This window comes from Hyposmocoma kahamanoa, unplaced genomic scaffold, assembly GCF_003589595.1.
Source record: "Hyposmocoma kahamanoa isolate Upper Pololo Valley unplaced genomic scaffold, ASM358959v1 100021, whole genome shotgun sequence".
Lineage (NCBI taxonomy): Eukaryota > Metazoa > Arthropoda > Insecta > Lepidoptera > Cosmopterigidae > Hyposmocoma > Hyposmocoma kahamanoa.
Genome location: NW_020653200.1, coordinates 8,060,273 through 8,086,338, shown reverse-complemented (window position 1 = coordinate 8,086,338; position 26,066 = coordinate 8,060,273). Strand labels below are relative to the sequence as shown.

Here is a 26,066-nt window from a genome sequence, read left to right as displayed (position 1 = left end):
TTCTATGAAAATTCAAAGAACCTATTGCAATAAAACGGCAATTTCATGCTTTAACCCCTAATACATACAAAATAAATTGTTTGTACAGTTACCTAATAGTTTTAATAAACACTTACAGATAATTAACAAAATTCCGACTAATAAATGCATCCGAACTATTCAAAGTCTTAACGATTTTTGGAAGAACACCAACGCGCTTTCAACTCGGATCACCTGTTCGCAAAAATTGTCGCCATACTGAAAAAATATTGAGTGAGTCGAAGAAAGCTTCGAAGCCGATTTTATACTCTATATGCCATTACTAGTAAATTTAACATTGTTTTAGACTTATATCAATATTTGTTATTTAATTTTTTTTTAACATGAAGAAATGTCACACGTTGAAACGGTGTCAAAGATTTATCTTAAAACATATAATAAAATAACAGAACGGAAGGCGAAATCGTTAGAGCTGCCATGAGCGCAATATTTAAAAGAAGTAATCACCGTGGTGGTATCGCGTATAATCGGATTGAACTACACCAGCGCTTACTACATTGGAAAGATAAAATATTTTTGGAACTGCGCTAGTTTTCATATTGTACATTCAACTGTTAATTTCCTTCACTAATATGGATAATAACATAACCGAACACATTATTTTCGTAAAAATAATTTAATAGTTTATCATGCTAGGCTACTTATTATGTACCTATATATACAACTTCCACATCGGTTCAACGGGGCTTAAAGAAGCCTATCATAAAGTTACAATATAGCCCATATTTTTTTATTATACGTCAAATTTGACAATATTGTTGTAGTTTGCTAAAGTTAGGTACACTAGGCACATAACAATAGGGCAGTTTAAATAACGCACACACTCAACATAGCCCCGCACTAGGGAAACCCTGTGTCGCGGGTGCCATGGACACACACATGTAGACAATCACAAAATTATTACACCCAAACTCACGAGAGAAATAAATGTAGGCCATACAAACATTTCTCCCGGCCCGGGAATCGAACCTGGGACCTCTGCGTGGCAGTCCGGCTTGGTAACCGTTCGGCCACGGAGGCAGTTAAATAAAGTACGGTAATACGAGTATTAGACAAATACTGATTAATAATGCTTAGCCAATTTATTCCGCAATACTCAATATTAAACCATGGGTTTTAGCTACAAAAACTGGCAATAGTAATCCTCCATATCCTCATGTTCGATTTTGAAGTAAGGCATACTTCAAAATCGAACATGTACAGAAAAACTTTTGACATCTAACTGGTGCCGAGACTGGGCGGTTATAAAAGCCGGGTGGTGGGAGTAAGCCAGGTATAAACAAAGCCTGGCTTATCGCCATAGGTGGATGTGCCTTGTGTTTTAGGTGTTTCTAGACTTTTAGGAAGGTGAGTTTTTAATTTTTAATTTAAATATCGAATCATTCGAAATATTTCGAAGTAGCGCAATGGGCACCAACATATGGGATGTGGATTATTTCTCTCGTGAGTTTCGGTGTAATTTGTGGTTGTCTATGAGTGTGTGCATGGTACCCGCGATACAGGGTTACCCTAGTACAGAACTATGAGTGTGTGCGCGTTATTATTATATACATATTATATGTATTTTATTCTTATTCAAACCATAATGTTTTCATTAGCGTGATATTCGTGTATTTGTTGTGAAAATACTCCACTACTTTGTTTTTATTATTGTTACAAAGATCGAACAAACACAGTGAAAAATTCCTTCATTACGATTGGACTCAAATCAGCGACTGTTGCCTCAACGTGGCTACCGCTTTTCCAACTGAGCTAGCTACGGTTTAAGCCAACAGATTTTATGAATTTGTCAATGTGCTTGTTGCGGATATTTGTACTGGATTTAAACGGCTTTTTTGAAGCCACCTGTAAAAACTTATTGAAGTGTAAAACTTAGTAAAGGGTGCTGGTGAAATTACAGACACTTGGGACTTGTCAAGTTATGTCTCAGGGTGTTGGGCGCGGTGGTAGTGCCTCAGACCTTTGTGATTCAAAGCTCTGAGAGGCACTGCAACTGTTATGGTCAGGTGTGTCGCTTATTTGCAGATATGTGCAGGTTTCTTCACGATATTTCGTTCACCGAAAAGCTCATGGTTAATTTCAAATTAAATTTCGGAAATTCCGAACAACTCAAAGTTGCACGCCCAGATTAATACTCACGCCCTCTACTAGAGAGGTAGTAGGTCATTAGACTTTTTATATCTGTAATTTATACGTCGTTAATATTATATTTTTTATAATGTCAAGTGACGGGACGAACAAGTCGTGCGCCTGATGGTAAACTACTCGTCTTTCCATAACAGTTGCAGTGCCACTCAGAGCTTTAAATCACAAAGATCTGAGTGGCACTGCCACTGCGCCCGTCACCGTGACACAGAAGTTAACAAGTCACATGTGCCTGTAACCACCCTTACCCTTCAAAACCGGAACACAGTAATGCTGACATTACTGCTTGGCGGCAGAAGCAGTTAAGGTGGCAGTACTTCCCTGGACGAACTCTTTCACAAGGAGTTTTACTGTCTATATTTGCCTCAGTGATGCTTAATTAGATTAAAAGTATACCTGTCATGGACAACAAACGTACCTACCTAAATGCGTATCAAACCCTGTGAGATCCTATGCAAAGAACCGGCGGATTGCCGATCTATCGCAAAATAGCATTCCTGTATTCCAGATTGAAGAGTAGACAAGATACCAGTTTTCAAAATAATATGTTCTTTTGTCCTGGATTGGTATTCACAACAAGCACTGTCATTTGTGCCTCTATACGAAATAGCAGCGTAATCCGATCAGAGATTTAAAAGCGTGCGTTGCTGAATATGACGAAACAAAGAGCAGCTACCGAATTTCATAGAATTAAAAATGGAGTTTCTGAATTGTAACATTGACAAAAACCAAAGTGATAACATCCATTTACCATCTCCATTTAAGCTTGTTTACAATGTAGATTATGACAAGAACGTTCACGATTCACATACCTTGAGCACGCGGAAGCGTGCAGAATAAGTTCTTCTTACATGTAGCCTTACGAAACATTAAGTATACATGTATACATATTATTTATCTACTCAACTATTTATAATATTAAAACTGTTTTCCAAATTACGATTAAAAACTTCATCGTACTTGACCATTGGTCTGAAAACCATGTTAGTAAAAACTTGTTTCGTAATTTCTGTTTTGTAACTTTTGATTGTTTTGCTTTATTCGTCCTTGTTACTTAGCTACTGAGAGCGGTAATTACAAATATCGATTCCTAGCGAGCTCGCTGTTTTTAAACTAACAATATAATGAGAGATTGCATCGAAAAATTTAAACAATTCTCAAATGGAGTTAATATGTATTTAAAGCGAGGTATTTCAATGCTAACCTAGATTTTAGGAAGGTAAGGTGTGGGGGGGTCGACTCTCGCGTCGCGCAGTCCACGCGCTGAAATTAATATGAATAAAGTAAGACCAGGCGGAGAAAATTTGACACAGAACCGACAGTGGCAACTGCCCGATGGCGACAGACGGGGCGCCGTGTGTGATGTGATCGGATATAGTATATCCTATAGTGTAACACATTAGCACATTCTTTAGAATTGTCTAAGGATATTGATTGATCCTTAGGTGTATTGTACAGCTTTTGTAAGACCGTTATTTAATAGTAAATACCTAATTCATTTAATCTAGCAAAACAGTTTTCCCCGCTTCCACCGGTGACTCGCCTTAAAATACATTATTTTCTCTACACGCAAGTTATTAAAAAACCGTCAAGTACAATGTAACACTGAAATGATTCACATTTCAGTTATTCAGTGAGCCGGGAGGAAACTTTTTCAATATTACTTTTAATTGAACAGTCAGAATGCACTATAGTGAAGTTTTGTTTTCAAAACAATCCGATAGGTATGTCAGAAACCTTCAGTTGATTTCATATTGCTAGAGCAAAATTTTCCACATTGTTTTACGAAATTCTTTGTGAATGTCTATTACTCCGTTTGAAATGCGAAACAAAATCTTAATATTCTATCGTCGATGTTAGTTTTATAAAAGACAATAAGTATTACATTACGGTACTTACTGTGACTTTGCCTCGGGCTCCTTTGAGGCAATATGTTATTTTGAAGAATATTTGAGCCCACATTGAGTTTCTACGAAACAACAGCGTGAAAAGTTTTAACAATATTTGGCTAAAGTTCGTAACATTACCAGCTACCGAAGTTGTCTTGACGGCGCTCTCTGATACCTTTTATATTGCAGACGTTGTAAGACTAACTTTTGTTATGCTTTGGATGTTGTGCAAGTTTACATTCGTATAAAAAAATACATGATGAAGAGATAAATTCAAATCATACGAGAATTACATGGAATTATATGGAATACGAGTCACGCCGAAACGCAGAGAGCAATGCCCGGAGTCACCTTGCGAAACCAAAAAAGTAACGTTTAGATCCAAAATAGGACCGAAGTTAAAGATGTTATTGTATTCACGGCGAAGGAAAAGTGAGCAAAGGCGGGGCACATTGCAAGAATGGACGAGAGGCAAGCTGGACAAGGCAAGTACTTGAATGGAGACCCCGAGCGCATATCAGAGGGTGCGGCAGACCATCGCAGCGCTAGATGGGGACTTCCAACTACACGGAGGTCGGGACTGGATGAGTTGGGTATAAGTCGCCAAGAGTGGAAAACGAGTCAAGAGGCCTACATCCAAGATTGGATCAGAAAAAGACCACCATGATAATAATGATACGGAGCACCAGAAATGGTTAAGTGTTGTTACAGCGCCGTTCCGTTACACGAAAAGTTTTTTTTAGCTGTATTTGACGGTGGCGTTATGGTAGTTTTAGTAGCAGTAGAGATATGACAATTATTAATTTTATATCTGCACGTATCGGGCGCAATGGCAGTGCCCCACAGGTCTTTGCGATTTAAAGCTTCAATTATTTTGAGTAGGTGTCTCGCTTACCACCAGCCGTACAACTTGTTCGTCCCTCGTCACTTGAAATCACAAAAAGTCCATTGCATTGTGTAATCTGAAATTTATATATTAATTATATGACTCGTTCATTGTCCTAAATTAATAAATTAAAATAAGAATAAAACGATATAAAAGAAATCTTATTATAGGTTATATGCTAACTTCACAAATTTTGTACAAGAGGTTGTGAACTAATTTAAGAAAAAGTTTCTTATAAAGTAATTCATCGCCCTCACACTCGCACAGTGCAAGTACGTGATCATCCAATTCTATGAGGATTTTAACGTTTTAACTCTCCACTTTTTTATGTGCCATGAAATGTAATTACGTGAAGAATTCCCATGTAAGTCGCCGTTGGCATGTGGCCAGCGGTCTGCAGCAACGAACCGCGTAGAAGTTGGAAATTATCTACGTAGTAATGAAGAACTTGTATTTCAGTATTAAAAATACAAGCGTTATAAACTTCTGTGTTTATTTTCCACATATTTACTTTTATATTTCTATGAAAGGCATAATCTTTGCCTATTTCAGACTCTCGCCTCTCCCATGGCCTAAAAGATTAATTTCGAATTTTTAAATGGGAGACGCGGTATTATCCGGCAATGGATCAAGGATTGACGTTCAAAAACCGGTGCACAATACGTGCCGTTTTCGAGCAGGGCAGTCTTGTGCATTTGTGCTGGAAGCGACACGACATAATAATAATCATTATCATATTCCATTATTATATTATATTTCCTCTGATTTTCTTGTATCGACTTGTCCGATGAAAAAAATATAATTTTTTTTGTAAATCTCTCTGTTAAGTCTCTAATCAATTTATTTTTAAACAAAAAATACATATGTCACTAAGTTCCGTAGCTTGCTAAACCAAAATGTCGAATCTCATAATTACAGATAACTTCGTTCTACATGTTAGTGACATAGAAAGAGAACCGAAGTTTTTCACCATACGGGCTATGTGAAGTGGAATGAACCTATCATGTCCCATTTTACAAGGGTGACAAGTGCGGTAAACCTGCCGACACCAATACATTCACTTCACTGCACAACAGCGGTGACAACCCGGCAAATTGCCTTTAACATTCTAATTACAAATTTCACAGTTGTTCAATAGAAGCGAGAACACACACTAACTTAGGTTTTTCAAACGGAGAAATATGGTCTTTAGCCTTCTTCTGAATAAATGTGAGCAGAGCATGTAAAAAAACATTGTGGGCTCCACACACGGCTGTCGTAATATTTTTTTTATTTATATTTTATAATTTTTTGCGTCATAGTATTTTCTTGCATAAAATTCTGTACCAGTGTTGCTACCCGTTCGAGGCTTACAACACTGTTACTGCGCGGAAAAAGTTTATCTTAATCTTCTTTTAATGAAGTTACAGTCTCACGGCCAGGTAAGACTCTACAGCAAAACAAGTCCGCTCTACATTTCATTAAAAGTAAGTTAGGATGGTAATTAAAATGGCAACACTTTCAACGAAGACGCATTTTGAAATTAAATGTTGAGCAATGATTTTCTGATGGCTGGTGGTTACTTTTTGATAATTACAATTAATAATAGTAATTCTTTATTTCGGACCATGAAAATATCCATTATGTTAGTAAAGAACTTAGAAAAGGTTAGCAGAAAAACAGTACAATCAAAATTATTTTTTTAATTAAATAATAAATTGGGCTACGCCTTGACTTGCTCTTTCCAGTATTCCTGCTATAGCTTTTAGAATGCTGTTAGGACTTTACCTCACACGACTCAACAGCGAGACAATCTTTTTGCATATAATGGCCTGGAAGCTGTCCGTGTGCGCTACCAAACATACTCGATGCACAACACCAGGGTGGCAGTCTGATCGGCATTCTTAATGCATTATTATATAATGCCATATCTTTATTTTTTTACAATATTACATAATATGAAGTGAACTGTCCCACCAAAAAAATTTCGAACAATTAAAGAATCTAAAAAGATTATCTATCCTGAAACAAAGAAAAGAAAATTCCACAAAACATTCGGATGTAATATAAAAAGAAATGACGTTGCAAATGGAAGAAATATTGCTAGAAATGAAGCCTCAAAATGGCTCTAAGGACATAATGTCCGACCGCTGGAAGTGAAAAAAGACATAGTGATAGTGTAAAACCACGTAAAGCAAGTCTGGCTTTTGGGTAGGGGAGTATTAAAGGAGCCAGCGAGCTGTGGCTTCAGTGATTCAGATAAACGTTTCGGTCAGCAGCCATATATCACACCGATGACGCTTTCCAGAATAAGACCGCGCTCGCTTTTTCACTATATGGCCGATAAAGATGTCCAATGAAGTGTTCGTCTACTTGTTTCGGGGGCTTTTCAAAGGGAATAATAATTCTTCTCCTTTCTGTTCGCTCTGATGTATGGGGATCGATAACTTGAAATCTTTTAAGACGTATCGTGTAGAATTTGTTTTATATTCGTATATATTTGCACAATAGGTTGGTAAGCTGAATATATAAGACAATAAAAGCTAAAATAAGATATTTTAACATACAGGAAGCATTATTTCACGTTAAGCGTTCCCGTATAACGAATTGGCGTCTGTAATGTTTTATTATAATAATAATTAAAACTAATAATTTAGCTCGTGAACCTAAATTTATGTTTTTGTTTCAGGTGCAATTTTTGACCAAAATACAGAGGAAATTCAAAATGTGTTTAAATACGCTATGACCGTACACAATCAAAACATTAGCTCTCGTCGCCTCGAACTTCAGGCTTATGTCGATGTGATAAACACAGCCGACGCGTTCAAGCTCTCCAGACTCGGTGAGTACCACTAGAGAAAGCAAGCCACCAATGTCGACATTACAAGCAAAATAGGATTTGGTAATGTTACTAGAAAAGGTTTGATGTGTTGAAAATGCCATTACTAATATACTACGCAAGAGAATAACCAGTGGAATATTCGCGTCTATGATTCGTACATGATTAAAGATAACTTATGTAAGAAACAATAACATAGAGCCATGGTAACATTTTTTCCTATTATTATTTAGTATATATTATTAACGAATCGCACGAAGAGTTACGCGTCCCGTATTTATATGGCGACCGGTTATGAATTGGAAGTCTCTGCCTGCAGACTTATTTCCTGAACGCTATAACTTGTGTCTTTTCAAGGCGAGAGTAGATAGATATTACTTAGGTGTGCATGCTCCATAGTCGACCTCATCGTTACTTTCCATCAGGTGAGATGGCGGTCAAGCGCTTACTTGTATTTTATAAAAAAGATCAAAGCATCCGTAACGCAGACATGTTTTAATAGGGAAAAAAAAGAGAAAAGTACTGATTTCGAGTTTATAGAGTATTAAGTAATATGAAAAAGAACCCGAAATCAGTCGATGAAATTGTGGTAGTTGTACCTACCACAATTTCATCGACTGATAGTACAACGAACTTTATTGCGGTCACGCCGCGCGGCCGCCGCGCATTTCATGTCATGGCAAAATATTCTGTATTTATTTATCTTTTACATTGTAACTTACATAAGCGTCCCGGGCGCGCAGGTGAGGCTTGCTTGTCTTTGGTCTACGCGGCGGCCGAGCGGCGTCCGCGCGGTTGTATTGTTCCGAGGAATTTAAATGTTGTAGCCATTGACTTACAAATAAATGGACGACGGGTCTAATACAAAAACCACGAAAAAAAAGTCCCAAGTCAACCTATTCGAAATTTAAATTGTAATGTCATCGCAGTATCGCGCTGTCAGTAGAACAAATGAAGACTAAAGCGGAGTGTCGCGCTCTGTATACGATTTTAGCGCCTTACAAGTGCGGACACTTTTTAGCGCGGACCCGACGTCCATATAATTGTAAGTCAATGGTTGTAGCCTAGTAAATAGATTTAAAATTCGCCACTAATATACGTGAAAGCGCGGTAACTGGGCGGTCGCTGCGTGGCGGCCGCGCGAAATGTTTCGCTACGTGTAATTGGCCGCTAAAGCAGGACGGGTTGCTTTGCTGCGCTGCGGCTGCCGCTTTCAGATCAGCAGCGAAATAACATAGCAATAATTGTACAAATAATCGTAACCTGTACCTAAAAGAACTGGAACGTGTATCAGGATCGTTTCAGCAATTCAACCGTAGCTCCTATTTTGCACCTATTTTGAGTTAATATTCCTTTTGTTAACGTATATGTATTATGTATTTGTGGTCTATGATGTGACTTAACTTCGTTATAATTAATATTACAATATGAAGGCAAATTATTCATTCACGCTGTGATCAGAGCAAGTGAATACACTTGGTCTGTGTTCAATTCAAATGCAAATTTATTTACATTAAAATATTTATCGCTAATGAGTTTTCAGCGACGTTGTAATAAATGTTGTAAACTTTTATGGGTTCATCGCCATTAAGAGCAGTTTAATTTACATTAGTAAGTTAATTAGGAGAGCACTTTAGCGATCAATACAAACATAAAATATTCGCATTAATAATTATTTACGTTACTATTGTTAGTGTGATAGTGAGAGTCTATGTGTATCAGCAGGTGCTAAGAGATAGAACTAAATATAAATTACATTTTGAATACCTTATCAAATAGTGTCAGTGTCTTTGCAGTGAAATTAAAGCTGTACGCCAGGCAGTGCCATTGTTTTGGCAGAGGAGAAGAGTCTTAAAGCAAGTGTCATCAGTAGATAGCGTGACCAGAATATTGTACGAGTGCCAGTTTGTCTCATCTCTTTGATCGGTATTGGAGCGAGTGCGGACCCTCAAAGAATTTAAATTTGGTAGCACGAACATCCTCAGTTTTCAGCAAGGGAATACGAAATAGTAGAATCCTTATTTGCAGGCGGAATGTTCAAATAAAATCTAAGAATTGTTTGTACCTATAGTGTGTTTGAAATATTATAAATATGTAGGTTTTTTCTGTGCCCCAATATTAACAACTTATTCTTAGCTTGTGTCGGGTTCATTTGTTTTGATCGTAAGATTCAACTGTTGCATGACTGTGTTGTCAACTATAATGATAAATGCACATTTAATTAGCGCTATATACAATTTTTTTTCCATATTATTTAAACTGGAGAAAAATAGGGTCTACGACGGAACGAGCTTGCCCAGAATTTATTATCGAGTCAAAGAGTGAAACGGAATTTTGAAATTTGTGTTGGAAAATTGTATACATTTTATGATCCTATTAAAATGAAACTTGGTGCACACACTGTTCAACATAAATAACAAAAAATGGTAATTATTTCAAAGACTGGAGACTGTATGTGTTGAAATACATAACGCTTAAGAAGTTTGCTGTACCCAAAAGCACACATTTATTGTTGATACAATATATGTATAATTCAGATGGACCCGCTAAGTGCGATTTGGACTGTTTGCATGAGAGTCTGAATTTTTGTATAACCTCATTGGTCCAAAGAATGTCACTTTCGTTCTAGCCTTAACACGAAATTGGCTGTGCTGATTTGTTACTTTTTATCTTTGCTATTTGGAATTATCTTTCAATTTTTGGAGACATGTCGTTTGGTTAAAAATGTACAAATCATATTTTTTCATACCTTATATAGAGCTTACTCTCAGATTAATTCCGGTCATAGACCTCTTACCATAAGAAAAACTCAATCATGAACCTCCAAGTGAATTAACTTTTATGAATTTTGTTCTGTTCTCTGTGAATAAACAATTGTACGTAATAAACACATTTGTAATTAGTAAAGGAATATCGATAGTTTCTCGCGCACCCCTAAATATTTTTTAATTACCACGGACACTCTGGACCATCTCATAGACTGCCAGGTGTCCGTATGTACCACTTTTGTAAACTTGGTTTTAAATTCTGTCATATATTATTAGAAAATAAATCCCGTATACTTTTAAAATCTTCTTATTATTTATAAAATCATTGTTATGTAATTATAATGAGCTCCGGGCTCTTCCATTTCACAAGGAGATCAAGACAATGTATTGCCATACTAAGTTCCAAGCTTTTAAAAGTCTGACATTTCTTGAGAACTATGTCTAAAACAGACGGACGGACAGCCGCATGATTGATATTCTATGATCTTTGATATGATTACATGAGGGTTATGTTTTTCATTTTAAGGTCGGAACCCTAGAAACATTGCTCGTTTTGCGCAAAGATGGACAAGTGAGATAGGGGCACAGCTCATGGAAGCCTCCACATTTATTATCACAATGTTAACGCTATCACGGGGATCATCTTTTTCATTGTGCGACAGTCTCCCGCTTATCTTGTTTTGTTGACTGAAAAATATGTCTGTACAGATAGAAATACCAACATATTTTGTCTCTTGGAAGATGAGAATAATAAGTATAAAAATACAGACTCGGAAATTAAATGAGAAACAAAAGCAAATTGCCCGTGAAAGAGGATGAGCGGCGACCGCAGACGCCCAAGCCAACGGGCGCTCTAATGACGTGCACTTTCCGGCCTCGTGCGCCCCTTGAAGTTGGACGTTGTTTACAAAATCTTTTCGAGAGGACTCATGAAAGTATCATATGTCATCACGTTGTCCCATTTATACGTCTCACTTCTGGGTACGGTTCTCCTCTCAGGCGAGGGTTTCGGCCATAGACCGAGTGAGCTGTCCAAATGCGGGTTGGGGACTTCACACGTTTTCCGCTTCTGTCTGACGCTTGTGAACCTTCTTTGACACGCACGTATCATCACAATATTTTCCTTCACCGAATAGATCAAATTTCGCACATACATTCCGAGAAACTCAGAGATGCGAGCCCGGATTCGAACCAAGGACCTCTGCTTGAGAGGCGGTATGTCAAGCCGTTACGGCTGCCACAGCTTTATTTCGACTACTCCCACTATAATAAAGCAACATGCGATCATACATCATACGTGCTTTTATCGCTTAAACATAATACGAACTACATGAAACAATTTATGTGTATGTGAAACACTGCCTGTCAAGTTGTCATTATGGCCCTATCACACAAGGATGCGATTTGTTTTGAGGTAATTTGGTAACAGCGGCTCATCAAGTATATAACCAGAAATAGAGGCGAAATAGGGGCCATCCATCAATAGCAACTCATCAGGTAAATGGGCCTTTTATCACTTTTAAATATCAACTCTCGTTTGCGCTGAAATCACAAATTAGAAAGCTGAAATAGTACAGTCCCAACAACTGACCTTAACACTAAGGACGTACACATGTCTCCGTATGTTAGGAAAATATTATGTATTTATTGTAATAAAGATAATATCTCTAACAATGGGGGGCTGTTCTATTCGGTGGTGTGGGAAAAACAACAACATCTAATTACAAAACAAACGGAATCACATTGAAGTGAAACAATTGATGAAACCCGTCAATTGTTTCGAATTCGGGCTGGCCAATCGGAGCGCAGTTGTCACCGTAATGATTTGGCAATATAGTTTTCAAACAAACTAATGATATTTCGTCTCTATTTCTGGTTATATTCTCGATGTAGCAGTTACTTCTTTAAATTAAAACACTTTCAATCTGTCTCTGAAAAAGGTTTGTAAATATAACGATGAGTGCATTTTCATCGAAACTATTATAATGTTTGTGGAGAAAAATTAATTCTTTATTATTATTATTAAAACTACACTTACCTAATTTATATACTATAATTTGCCACATAGTACCACATCCCTATATTGCTTTTTAATCTGAAAGATTGCTTCTAGCCTATAATACATTTTTCCTCAATTTTTATTATACGATTGCTTTTAAAAAAATATTTCCTGGAATTGAGTAGTCGTCTACCGAGTAATCGAATTAAGTTTATAGCAATCTATTAGAAATCAGAAGCCTGTGAGGTACTCACTACGTATCTCTTCGGAAGACAAGGACAGCTTACATGTATATTAAGATAATTCAAGATTTAGTGTAATAAATTACGTATGTTGCGTTGTTGGGGTATAATCCAGTAAGTACTAAATGCCATGCTATACCATCTGTGATATGCAAATTATTATTTGATTAAGCGAGCCTTTGTCTAATAAATAATGGAGAGCGTTTCCATCAATGCATCATTTCAATTTCGAGTCCAATATTAATTCCCATGGATGAGATGCGACTATGAAATACCTATGAAGTGTATGAAACACTTAATAATGAAATTGGTAAATAATTCATATTTCAATGGAATAGCGTTTGTCAATATTTGTATCATCCCCATTCAATGTACGAGAATAAATTTTTGCTTTTTTGTTTTAATATTGTTTTTATTTTTTTATTTTTTAACGCATAATCACATAGCCCCGCACTAGGAAAACACTGTATCGCGGGTGCCATGGACACACGCATGCACAACCACAAATTACACCTAAATTCATGAGAGAAATAAATGTAAGCCATACAAATATTTCTTCCGGCCCGGGAAACGAACCCGGGACCTCTGCGTGGCATAGCAGCATGGTAACCGTTCGGCCACCGAAGTAGTTGTAGTGTTGTGTAGTGTAAATATTAGACTACATCATAGTAGCTAATAATAACAAAAGCGATAAGTATCGACTGTGGGCTAGCAATCAGTACTATTACAATTGTAGGCAGGCAGGGTGGAGGCGGCTAGTGCAGTGAGGATTCCATCGCTGCACTAGGTTCCTTCGCGTTTGGATACCACTTTCCACTTAACATCAGGTGGAGTGGAGTCATTTGCCTGTCAGGTATAAAAAAAAAAAAAAAAAATTTTGACAACTTTACAGGTGAAGAAAAAAATTGATTGCGTTATTTATATAGCATCTGGTTTATTAAATAAAAATACGAAGTTTTTAAATATTTTTATTACACATGTATGTACGTACTACGTATTTTTACTTAATAAATCAGATGCTATATAAATCATTTTTTCTTCATCCTGTAAAGTTGTCAAAATCGAGATAGTACCGGTTGCCAGTTCACATTCGTTATGTTACGGAAATCAGAAACCACGATGGTACCACAAACACCTAGACTCAAGACAATATAGAAAAGTTAGTTTCCACATTGACCTGGCCGGGGATCGAACTCGAGACCATGGTACCATGAAATCTGATGTGCAAACCCCACTCGACCACGGAGTTCGCAGTCTAACCAAGATGGTTAAGGCGAAACGGTATTGCAGTTGCGTAGGCTGCGAAGGGTGTGAGGTAGACGCGGAGAATTTCATGGTACGATATTTAAATATTTGCCTTTTGGAAATAAAATACTCTATTATTGTAAAATAAGCTCATTGTCTCTTGATATATTTGTTATGAACCACTGGCGAGAACATTTCAGTGATATATCTGTAACAACAACCTAATGAAGCCGATTTTTTTTGTATCTGTGAACGTAGTAGAAAATTATAATTTAACGGAATATTGTAATTTTTTATTGAATTTTAGTCAATCATGTTACAGGTCCCTTAGTTCACTACTGGTATCTTTTGTTTTTGTTATAAATTATAAACAAGTAGAACTCGTATTTTATAATTTCGAAAAGCAATTTTGCATGTGGTCGAAATACGTCAAAACTCTATTCTGGGTCTCATTTCTCCTTAAAACGTTGTTATAGTGTAATTCTTCCACCGTGGTTAGGAATACTCGTATAGCCATTAGAAAAACCTACTCGGGCCGCTTTATATGAATTCATTTTCAATATTACACGAAGACGGCAGCACACCTCTAATTGAGTAATTGCACTCTAACGCAATTACCTTAAAAGCCTGTCAGTGGAGCTAAATTTAATGAACTTGAAAATAAAGTGAATCATCTTATTTAATCCGTCTTCGCCTTCAGTTTTATTTTTTTATATTTCAAAGCCATGGACTTTAATTTTGTTTAAAACCGATTAGTTGTTTAATTGAGTTAGTTTGGTTAGTTAACTCTTAATTCGTAAAGATTTTCTAGATTGTTCTTTACATATTACGCTCTTGGCTTCCCATTGGTCTCTGCCTACGACTATGGACATTGCAGAAACCTGTATTGCTTCACTTAACATCGCTCTTTTCTTAAGTTTTCTTATTCTTCTTACTACGCACTCCAGACTTTTTAAGAACAATGTTGATTTGATCAGAAAACGTGCTTCGCGGCCGTTATCTTCCAGTATTCCTTCCTACGTTAGCTCCTTAAATGTACTTATTTCGTTAATTTACATTTAGTCAGCCGTTATATTATTTGTATTTGTGCTCTGAAAGCAACAATTCCGCAACGTATTTATAATGACCGTCTAGTAATTTGCATTGCCCTTTTGTGATAAAACACGATACGTGTATTATAAAAGTTAGAAATAAAGGGAGAAACGTTATACTGGCTAAAACAATATAATATTTTGTTTCTAAACTATTACTTAACTTCTAACTTTTTCATTGGTACAGTGTGCAACCAATTTGCCCGCGGAGTGTTCGCCATGCTGGGTGCGGTCACGCCGGAGTCGTTCGACACCCTACATTCCTACACCAACACCTTTCAAATGCCTTTCGTTACTCCGTGGTTTCCTGAAAAGGTGAGTTGTAGAATTTTTATGCTTGAATATTGTACTTTGGTATTTTGTAAAAAATATTCGTTATTAACAACACTACACAGTAACATTATACGATGCTGTGGGAAGACTAAGCCTTAAAGCTCTCCCTCGATACACTTATTAATTTAATAATATATGGTATCTACCAGTTCAATATTAATTCAATTATATTAATATTCTGAAATAAATACTCTGAATATCCATTTCATTTCATAATGTATTAAAATTATTTATAAATTTAATTAGTTCATGAATGGTTCATATGTTATGACGTTATCATGGACAGTCCAGAGAAGCTTTTATGTAAATTGGTTTGAGTGTTGCGCTCGTTCTTATTTGTGAATGAAAGCAGAAATAAAGCATATCTAACATTACGCAGGCAACACATGAACACAGGTGTTAACATTCATAAAAATATATGTAACCGTTTAAGTAGAGAGGTAAACGTATGGTAAATTGACAAGCAAGCGGCAAGAGACGCTGAAATTTTGATTTGTCTTATACGTAATATCACTTTACACTCTCAGCTAATAAACTAAGTGCATAGCTATCGAATAAAAAGTATAGCATGAGAAAAAATTCGTTAAAACACTTTTTTTCGTGACAAACGCCAACGAAGTCCGGCGGTTTGATGAATATAAATGGACGCTAGGAAAGTCTTCCCAAAGGAGTGTCTGTTGTATTTGCTGACATTCATTACTCTGATTCCATTCTGTGTTAAAATTGACGAAAACGATTTGTAAAGATTAACGCCTTGGATCTATATTCACACTTTATTTAACGTATAATTATTAATATCTAGAATTTTATTCCAATGTTATATTAAAAAAGATTTTCGTTTATCAAATCTATCTCTCAATATTTTTATACTTTGATATTATTTTCTTGCGACTCCAGAGCCTCTCACGTAGGAGACTAACATTCTCTCAGCTAGGCTATCACTGTTATTGTCAACATATATTATTTTATCTAGGTCATACCTCCCTCATCGGGGCTTATCGACCATGCAGTAAGCATGAGGCCTGATTACCACAAAGCCATCGTTGATACTATTGTGCACTATGGATGGACGGAAATTATCTTCATGTACGACTCTCATGATGGTAAGTAAGTCGTCCATAGATACATCGTCTTGATTAGTCTTCGGATACCATAAAGATGTTACATAACAAAAAAAAAATCATTAGAATTTATAAGTATCGCATTTCTGGTCAGGGGTTTTCCCTTTCTTTTTCCACTCCTTCGCATTACGGATATAACGTTTACAACCCCTTTTAAACTATCCGCTCCTTGGTCATCCGAGCTTTCTCCCCATCTTATTGTGTAATAATACTGAATAGTATAAAATTATGCCAGACAATCGCGCTGGACAAAAACACCAAAGTCTTCTAATAAATGAAACAATACCTAGATTTTTTCCTCGTGCCTGAGATAACAGAACCGAGGAGGTTGTTCTTCGGATTAACTTTTTAATATCAACGAATATTAAGATAAAGAGGGGACAGCGAACGGGGTGAACGCTGAAGTCGAGCCGGCTTACTACATTCTCTTTATCGTTTTGCTTTACAACAGAAATGGTGGTTTTATAAATCGTAAATTGTACCGCTCGCCTGGATTACAGCGGAGCTGACTCCTCCGATAATAAAATGTCGACACGAAAGAGATTGTGGCTGAAACCGGGGGCTGCCGCTAATAGTCTCTGCAGCCGCTTTAACGGGGTGCTATCACCAATGGAATGACGCCAGATTTATTTTTAATCCGCTTCAATATTTTATTTTACTTTTTTGTATTAATTAATGTTAAATCGAAATTCGAAATTTTTCTCTCCTTGTAATTACCACATTTGAATGGTGCATAACAATGTTTTTACTTTAGGTAACTTGGGATCGTTGAAAAAAAAATCCAAGACTATGTTAGAAGCAAATTCAATTTAAAGTAATGTAATAGATCTTTATTACAAAGTCCCAGAGCTTTCGCACTAGGTTTAAAAATAATATTTATAGTGCAGGAGGTGAACACCTCATTCGCGCCCTGCAATCGTGTACGTGGGAGTTATGAAACTTGTTTCGATTTATAAGCTACACGTTATCTAACATCTACCAGTATTAACCTATCGACTTTCCCGTCAGGACTATCCGCCAAACCCCGAGTCTGAAAAGAGTTTATAATAACAAAGTAAATGAAAAAGTTAATCCACTGAGTTATTGTCTTATTATCTTTCGGTGGATGTATTTATTGTATTAATATTGCCGTTACAGTTATTTAGTTTTAAAGATTTACTTACTACTTCTGTATATGCATCCAAGTTATTGAAGCAATACTATATTTATTTCTAATAATCGTAATTTCTAATGATTGTTGTTTGATATTTGAAAAAAGATTTTTCAAATGGTTGCACTTATTATTATACAGCGCGGTTTGTGTCCATTTTCTCTTCGCGCTCCCGACTCGCCAGTAAAGTTTTACGTGTTCTTGCAGAATTGCAAGGCTTCCTTGGTACTAAAATTGCATTAAATGATATTACTGTTCTTTCTTTTAACAACAGCTGCTTATGATCATAACCAAATTTTAATTTGAATAGAATAAATATTCATTGGCTCAGTCAGTATAATAATAATTAGTTTTATATTTTCTCACCACAATATAGGCACAATAACAAGCACTATACATAAAAAAAAAGAAAAAGAAAGAATTATATTGTGGGAGACTGGTGCCTAAACTAGACGTATTTCAGGTTTCAGGTCACCAGGACTCCACCCCTTGGAAAATACAAATTTGTAACTTAGAATTATGTACTTGTAAATTAAGAATTGCGATTACTAAATTATCATTGCGTGCATGCGTGCATGCGTGCGTGCGTGCGTGCGTGCGTGCGTGCGTGCGCGTGTGTGTGTGTGTAATGAAGGTGGGTGATTGTTGTGCATGTAATTATGTGGGAGGATGTGAGTGTGCGATAACGATGAAACTGAAATATGATTAGACAAGTAATGGTGTGCTGGTAAGGCGATCGAGTATGAATGTGTTCGAAATTATATAAATCAAGTTTATATTAATTAAATTAAGATAAAGTTTAGATTGAAACTATTAACTGTGCGGAAACAATTTTGTTCTACATCTTATACTAATCCATAGGTTGTTGTTGTAATCTCATTTTCAGATACATTTATAATAATAATAATAAATTATGAAAGATGTGAGAGTCTAAAATAAATATAATAATAATAATAACGCACACACTCAACATAACCCCGCACTAGGGAGACGTTGTAATGCGGGTGCCATGGACACACACATAGAAAATCACAAATTACACCCAAACTCACAATATATATACAAATATTTCTCCCGGTCCGGGAGACAACCTGGCATGTCTGTGTGGCAGTCCGTCATGGTAACCGTTTGGCCACTGAGGCATTTAGGGTCGTATTCCAGAACTGTACTCAATACTCAAGTCAGGATTTGAGCAGACTTGAGTATGATTTCAAGCACTGGAAATACGACTCTAATGGCAAGGACTTGAGTATGATTTTCAGTGCTCACTACAATACTCAAGTCATGACTTGAGCATTGAGTAGAGTTCTGAAATACGACTCTTAGACTAGTTAGATTTGACTTCTTAGAACGTTCAAATCAACTCTGGACGTTAGCTAAAGATTTGTTGGGACGTACAATATATTTGTGCTTGTGAATGATTTTTGTTTCCCGACAAAAAGTAATCTTTTTTTCAACGTAGATGATTTTTCGGATTTTACATTATGTAATCCTAAACAAACGTAACTATGTACGTGTTGTTATATTATATTGATATCACAATTGACAAACACACAACGTGAAAAGTCAGACACTAATTCCAATAACTACATTAGGGTAAAATTTAGCTTGGTTTCAATAAATACATAGTTTCTTACTATGCGACTTAATAGTTATATTAGCCTTTTAGATCATGAGATAAAATGATGATAAATGATGCTACCTAAAGACCGTGGTGTAGTCGAGATATATTGGGAAAAATCAATCAGAAAAAGAGGGTTCAGAGGTTTAGGGCAAATGTAAAGAAATTTTCCTTTATGAACGTGCGATAAGATGGGTCTAGAGATTGTGTTTGTAAGGTAAACACAAAACAAACATCAAAGGGTAAGTTTGAGTGTCTTTGTATGTTTTAACATTTAAAAAGCCCCGTAGAATGAGGTCATTATAGGAATAATTTCACATGACATGCCAAAATCTGGAAAAATTCAACTACAATTTTCTTGACCACGTTTCAAAACATTTCCTATTCAAGAGTAGAAGATCAAATTCCATACGACTCGGATGCACATCGAGATGATAATATCTTTAGATTCAATTTATTCAACGTTGGTTGTGGCGGAGACCGCGCGTCGCGTCTATCCAGTTGCACGTCACTGGAAAATATATGCGGTTCTTCGAGAATTCTAGTAAATGCATTTAAGATCTACTTGAGAGTAAAGTCGACGAACATGCGATTTCATCTTCCGTCCCTATCACCTGACGCACTTTATATGATGTATCCGTTCAATTAAAACGCAAACATTCACTTCGATATGCATAACAATCTAACAATCGACAACAAGCATAGGCTATAGGAAATGCAGTAAATGGTACGTAAAGTTTATCACGTTCGACATCCCACATCCCACAGCATAGTTTTATTTACATAATAAAAAATAAAAGAAAGAATATTGTTTTGAGTAGCGCACTCAGCAAAACCACAACGTCAGAATGTGAATTTATAGCAAATAACAGAGGAATTGATATTTATGCAGTGCCGTAAATTGCGCAGAGAAGAGAGACCTCGACTTGAGTGGTTCGTAACGTGCCCCCAAAATAAATAACCGACGCAAATGCTCGCGGTCTTAACTGGCTTAAACGGCACTCCGTTTTGATTATGCTACGTACACAAAGTACTACAAGTGATGTTAATAATTTCCCAGTAATAAAACTTATCAGTAACTAAGCCTCGTAGACGTTGCGTCTGTCAATTAATAATGTCTATCTACGACTGTTCAATCCGTTTATACAAATATGAACTAACCAACGTAATAATAGAAAGTTAGATGCGTAAGACGATTCTTCACGAGATTTCATACTTATCTTTTATTGTTACTGGTTAAATAAAATGAGGTGGCATTATTTACTTTGCGTTAATGTGGTTAATTTGAGGCTTCAGGGTCTGCCCTGGCTTTAGGACCATCGAAGAAGTTGTATTACTTCTAACTCGTAAACAATAATGAATATTAATGGCGTTTACTGCTGGAGTGGAAAACGAAATTGAACTAAGTTTTCAGTAAGCTAACTTCGACAAACAAGTAAGAAGCAACTTTTAATCATTAACTCATTTAACATTTATGTGGGCCGTTCATCGCTAATTGATGTATATTTATACTTTGCATATTTTTACGATCGGTTGAAACTGTCTGATTGAGAACAACTTCACATTTTTAGATTTTAAAGTGTTTGTTAGACAATAAGTTCAAATATATATTGGTAAGGTACAATAAAAGCTTAAATACTAGAAAGTAAAATTAGGATTGATTTATGTGAATAAAAGTGTGTCCCTGCGGCATGGTGCCCAAGATGCTGGCAGCGTTTCCTCTTTGTATGGCTATGCTAATGCATTGGACAAGGCAGCTTAGGCCCTTACTTTCCCAGACAATCTATTAATTTTTGTAATAAAATTTTGTTCAGATGACGGGTACCGGGACCTCACGGGCCAAGGATTCCCACTCCAAAGGCTGTAAATAGGTAGTCGGAGCCGAGGTCCTGGTGAGCAGGCGGAAAGAATGTAAAGCACATTCTTTTCGCCTGCTCAACTACGGATCCAGCTGGCTGGTGTACTAAAGATGGGAAGGGGCAATCCACACACGTAGCGTCCCACACCAGTGCCCGGCCCGTACTCCAAGGGATGAGAGTCATTCGGTTCGGGCCATCAGCTCGCGACACCCCGCTTGGCTCGAGCATAGTGGACACGTTAACCGTGGCGAAAGCGGATTGTGCCGTTGATTATATTTTTAATATACTCACAAAATTATGGTTTAAAATAAATCACGGGCTAATCTCAGTTTCACGTGTCGCCTACCGGCTGCTTTACTGTTTACATCAACTTTATACTTAATGATAATGTTGTTAAATATTGTTAATTCTGGTTAAAAGGATTAAATAGTGAAGATGCTGTAATTAATAGCAGTAGAGCTCCTTGTCAAAGAGTTCGTCCAGGCAGCACCTTACCCATTTTTGCCGCCAAGCAGTAACGTCAACATTACAGAGATCCGGTTGCGAGAGGTAATTGTGCTGGTAAAAGACTTGTTAACTTAGGGGCTCAGGGTGACGGGCATAGTGGCAGTGCCCCCCAGACCTTTACGATTTAAAGCTCTAGTGGTATGCAACTGTTATGGACAGGCATATACCTTACCATCAGGTCCACAACACGCTCGTCCCTTCACTTGATGTTATAAAAAAAATTAAGTATTCAAGTTTTATTATAATTTATTGTTACTGAACAAAATATGTTGTCTAATCATTACGCTATAATCATCTATTTGGATATCTAAGCTACAAGCAAACAATTTTACTTGGTTTAGGTATCACCTAGATTAACGTGGACTACAAAACTTATGTAAAGTTATGTAAAGATCATTGACTTACAAATAAATGGACGACGGGTCTAATACAAAAACCACGAAAAAAATGTCCCAAGTCAACCTATTCGAAATTTAAATTGTAATGTCATCGCAGTATCGCGCTATGAGTCGAACAAATGAAGACTAAAGCGGAGTGTCGCGCTCTGTATACGATTTTAGCGCCTTACAAGTGCGGACACTTTTTAGCGCGGACCCGACGTCCATATAATTGTAAGTCAATGGTAAAGATACAGTAATTTCATTGTTTGCGACAATCTGGCGTATATATGTAAACAAAAGGTTATTTAATAGAATAGAATAGAATTGAAACCATTTATTACAAAACGCCATAACACAAAAATACACAATAATAAAATTAAAAAAGAAATAAAGCTAAATTAAAACAAAAATAAAATAGAATAAAAAAAATAAAATAAAATGAATTAAATAAAAATCTTAGTAATAGGTAATGAAATGACCACAAAGCAAGAACTTGAAATAGTCATAACTATTGTGTACTCAATAAATGTCGTGTGTGCTGCTGTGGCGTATGTAAAAAGATCCACTCAGCGAATGTCACCGCCGAGAAAAGGCTATGACGCTGCTTTTCATTTAGGTAAAATTTTAATTTTTATAATAAATTTAACTTTATCTTTATTGTGGAAGAAATATGAAAGTATTGTGAATACTACGTATATAAATGAGAGCGTTGCGAATTATGTAGGTATACTGATACCCTCAGGCTGTAACGAACTTTGATTTCGACTAAGATAAGTTAGTTTTTTCGAATTTACAAAACGAATTTTGACTAAGCTTAATTAAGAATTTAAATTAAAGCAAAAAATTGAATTAAATTTTGAGTTTACTCCGTCATTTCTTTCTTGTAAACTTTGTTTTGTGAATACAAAAAGCTCTTGCGTAACTTGCTTGGTCGAAGTCAAAGTTCGTTTTATAAATCTTAATCTTAGAGACTGAACGAGGAACAGTGTGACAAGAAAGGCATTGTGCTGTGAAAGACATTTATTATGTTTATACTCAAACCATATAGGATGGTCTCTTACGCCGATGATATATAATTAGTAATTTCGAGTAACATTTGGGAAGAGGTTTATAAACATAGTGAAGCTGGACTGGCCAAAACTTCTCAGTGCTTAAACAAAAACCTTCTTAGGGCGCTTTCCCAATGACGGAACATTTTATTTATCGATGGACGAATAATCCGTGTAGCCTGTTCCCATTATTTTATCGTTTAACGACTGTCGTGTCTAGCTGTTCCCACTAAATCGAGACGACAATTCATCGGTTCGCGGCAGCAGCCTTGTTTCCGCACGACAGAATCGTTTGAAGCTGCGATTATCAGTCGTCACATTTTTACCGTGATGTTTTATTTATCGTCTGACGACTGTATTTCTAGCTCTTCCCATTGTCACGACCGTTGTCGTCGTAACATCAAAAAGTCGTGAAAGACAGTTAATCGTATTGTACTATATGTGAACAACTTCATTTAAAATACAAGCCACGACACTTTGAACTGCACGACTATCTGTCATCACGTCATAATGGGAACGCGCCCCTACTGTAAACACTGCAAAAGCAAACTATAGGTACTTAGTTCTATTCGTGACTCGAGCCAACCTGATCTCGAATATGGAATTAAAATTCATAGTTGTGGAACACAACGTTCACAAGGGGCCAAAAAACTAATATTATACTACTAGAAAGTGTTGAAATACTGGCTAGAGTGTACTTCGTATTCTGTAAGCAAAATTTGTATTCTTTATATTATTTCAATAACTCCCTGATCATATCGCCACTTCAAATAAAATCACTAATAACCCCGCACTGGGAATAGCAGTAGAAGTCTTTGTGAAAGTGTACATCCAGGGAAATACCGCCAAGCAGTAATGTGAGCATTACTGCTTTCCGGTTTCGAGGGTAAAGGTGCTGGTGAAATTACAGGTGCCTGGGACTTGTTAACTTATGTCCCAGGGTAACGGCTACAGTGGCAGTGGCCCAAAGATCTTTGCGATTAAAAACTGTGTGCGTGACCTTCAACTGTTATGGATAGACTTACCACCAGACGCGCGACTTGTGCATCCCGTCACTTAGTATTTATAAAAAACCCTATGTCCCGGGTGCCATGGTGTCACGTAGACAACCACAAATTACACAAGTAAATAGAATAGAACCCATCTATATGGGTTCTATTCACGAACGCTATCATTCACTCATTTCCTCTTTTTCTTGCTATAAGGCTCGAAAATGGGCATTTACAACTAACTAATGGTAGTCTATGGATAGAGCAGACACGCCCATGCGCGTCCACTGAATTTTAAGTTGGAGAAATCGAAGGCTCGCCTCCGAAGCTTTTGACCTAAGCCGTCGTTACAAATCAACTCGACACGCCCCAAATATTGCCTCAGATTGTTTTGGCGTACCCAAAAAGCTTCTACGGTACCCAGCAGTGTTTTCGTTTACCATATCGAGATATACGAGTACTAATGTCGCTAGAGAACTTTCAACAACGTTATCTCAAACGAGGTTGACATCGTTCACGACTCCTATAATAATATCTTTCAATACGTTGAAAGGAAATGTAATGAATATTCGAAGGGCTGTGGCGTAAGAGTCCTATTGTATGTTTTTTTACATTTAAACATAACATATTGTCATTTATTTATGTCTTTTGTAATTATCTATTTTCTTTGTCGGTTAAGTGCCTAGATTGTTTTCTTGTTGTTGAAACTAAATCTATTTAATTGCTAGGAACATGGTGGTAGAGGTAACAATAGTAAAGTAAATACAGCAAGCTTTGCCAGGAGGGAGTAAATTAAATTATAGGTATTAAACAGGCACCTTATTCCTCCTATGAACACTACGCCAACTTTATTTTTTGGACATTTTCTGTTATTTTTGTAAACAACCATATTTATTTACTAATATTATGCTCCCCGAATTTTGTGAAAAAAAAAATAAACAAACAAAAAACAAAATTCGAAAAATATGCGAAAAAAACGACATTTGCTAAAAAAAGAAATAAAAAAGAAAATAATTAGTATATAAATACATAAATTAAGTTGGCGTAGTGTTCACTGTAGGTATCAATTTTATTTATGAATAGTCATCGCAAAAACTTACTGACACCGTAATTAACTTTATCCTTCAACCAATCGTGTAGCCTAGTAGTCTTATATGTTTTAATGGGCAAGTTTCTTATGTTATTAAATAATTTATTGCAAAGTAGATATCCATGCATAAATTGTCGGGGTGCACGAGAGGAACCTCCCCGCACGACGACGTTACAATTCCTATTCTGTACGTCTGACGTATCGTAGACAACAATCGGCGAGTTTCATACGATTGGTAAATCCTTTCACGACGGCAAGCATTACAGTGTGTACCATCGTTACGATATAAAAAATCGTTTTGGACGTATTTTGTCCGTCGGAGGTATTTCAAAAAAGAGTAGTCGATCAGAATTTCTATAAATTTTAAGGTTTATGGCGAAAGCTTTTGTCCACAAAACTAAATAGCTTTTCACAAAAACGCTGGCTTTACTTCGCTTTACACACCTGTCATGGAATATATTTGTACTCGAAAAGCTACCACATCTAGTTATTGATAATCTGTGTAACACGTTTCACCGTCTTTGTTCGTTCAACGGCGCACTGGTTGGGTTTTTGTAGTTCGAATTTACCCACATTAATAAAACAAAAACAACACGATCAAATTTATGTGATTCTATGTTTTAATTTTATGATAGCGTAATTTATTTTTGATCAGTAAACAATGGTTATTACTATTGATTAAGTGCAGCACGCTCGCGTATGCAAAATATATTTATTAATGTTTTAGTTAGTCCAATTAAGTTGTCATCAATCATTTCAAATTTCAAATTTCAAACTGCCTCTTACCATGCAGGACTGCCGCGCAGAGGTTCCAGGTTCGATTCCCGGGCCGGGAGAAATATTTG

General features: G+C 36.5%; 1 protein-coding gene across 1 annotated transcript in view; it reads left to right on the top strand.

The window, feature by feature from the left end:
- LOC113240682 (glutamate receptor 1-like) overlaps positions 1-26,066 on the top strand; it is a 76,553-nt gene that overhangs the window by 6,437 nt on the left and 44,050 nt on the right. Inside the window, exons 2-4 of the mRNA XM_026478059.1 lie at positions 7,628-7,780; positions 15,310-15,437; positions 16,429-16,558. Coding sequence (XP_026333844.1) covers positions 7,628-7,780; positions 15,310-15,437; positions 16,429-16,558 — 411 coding nt within the window. The remainder of the gene's footprint in view (positions 1-7,627; positions 7,781-15,309; positions 15,438-16,428; positions 16,559-26,066) is intronic.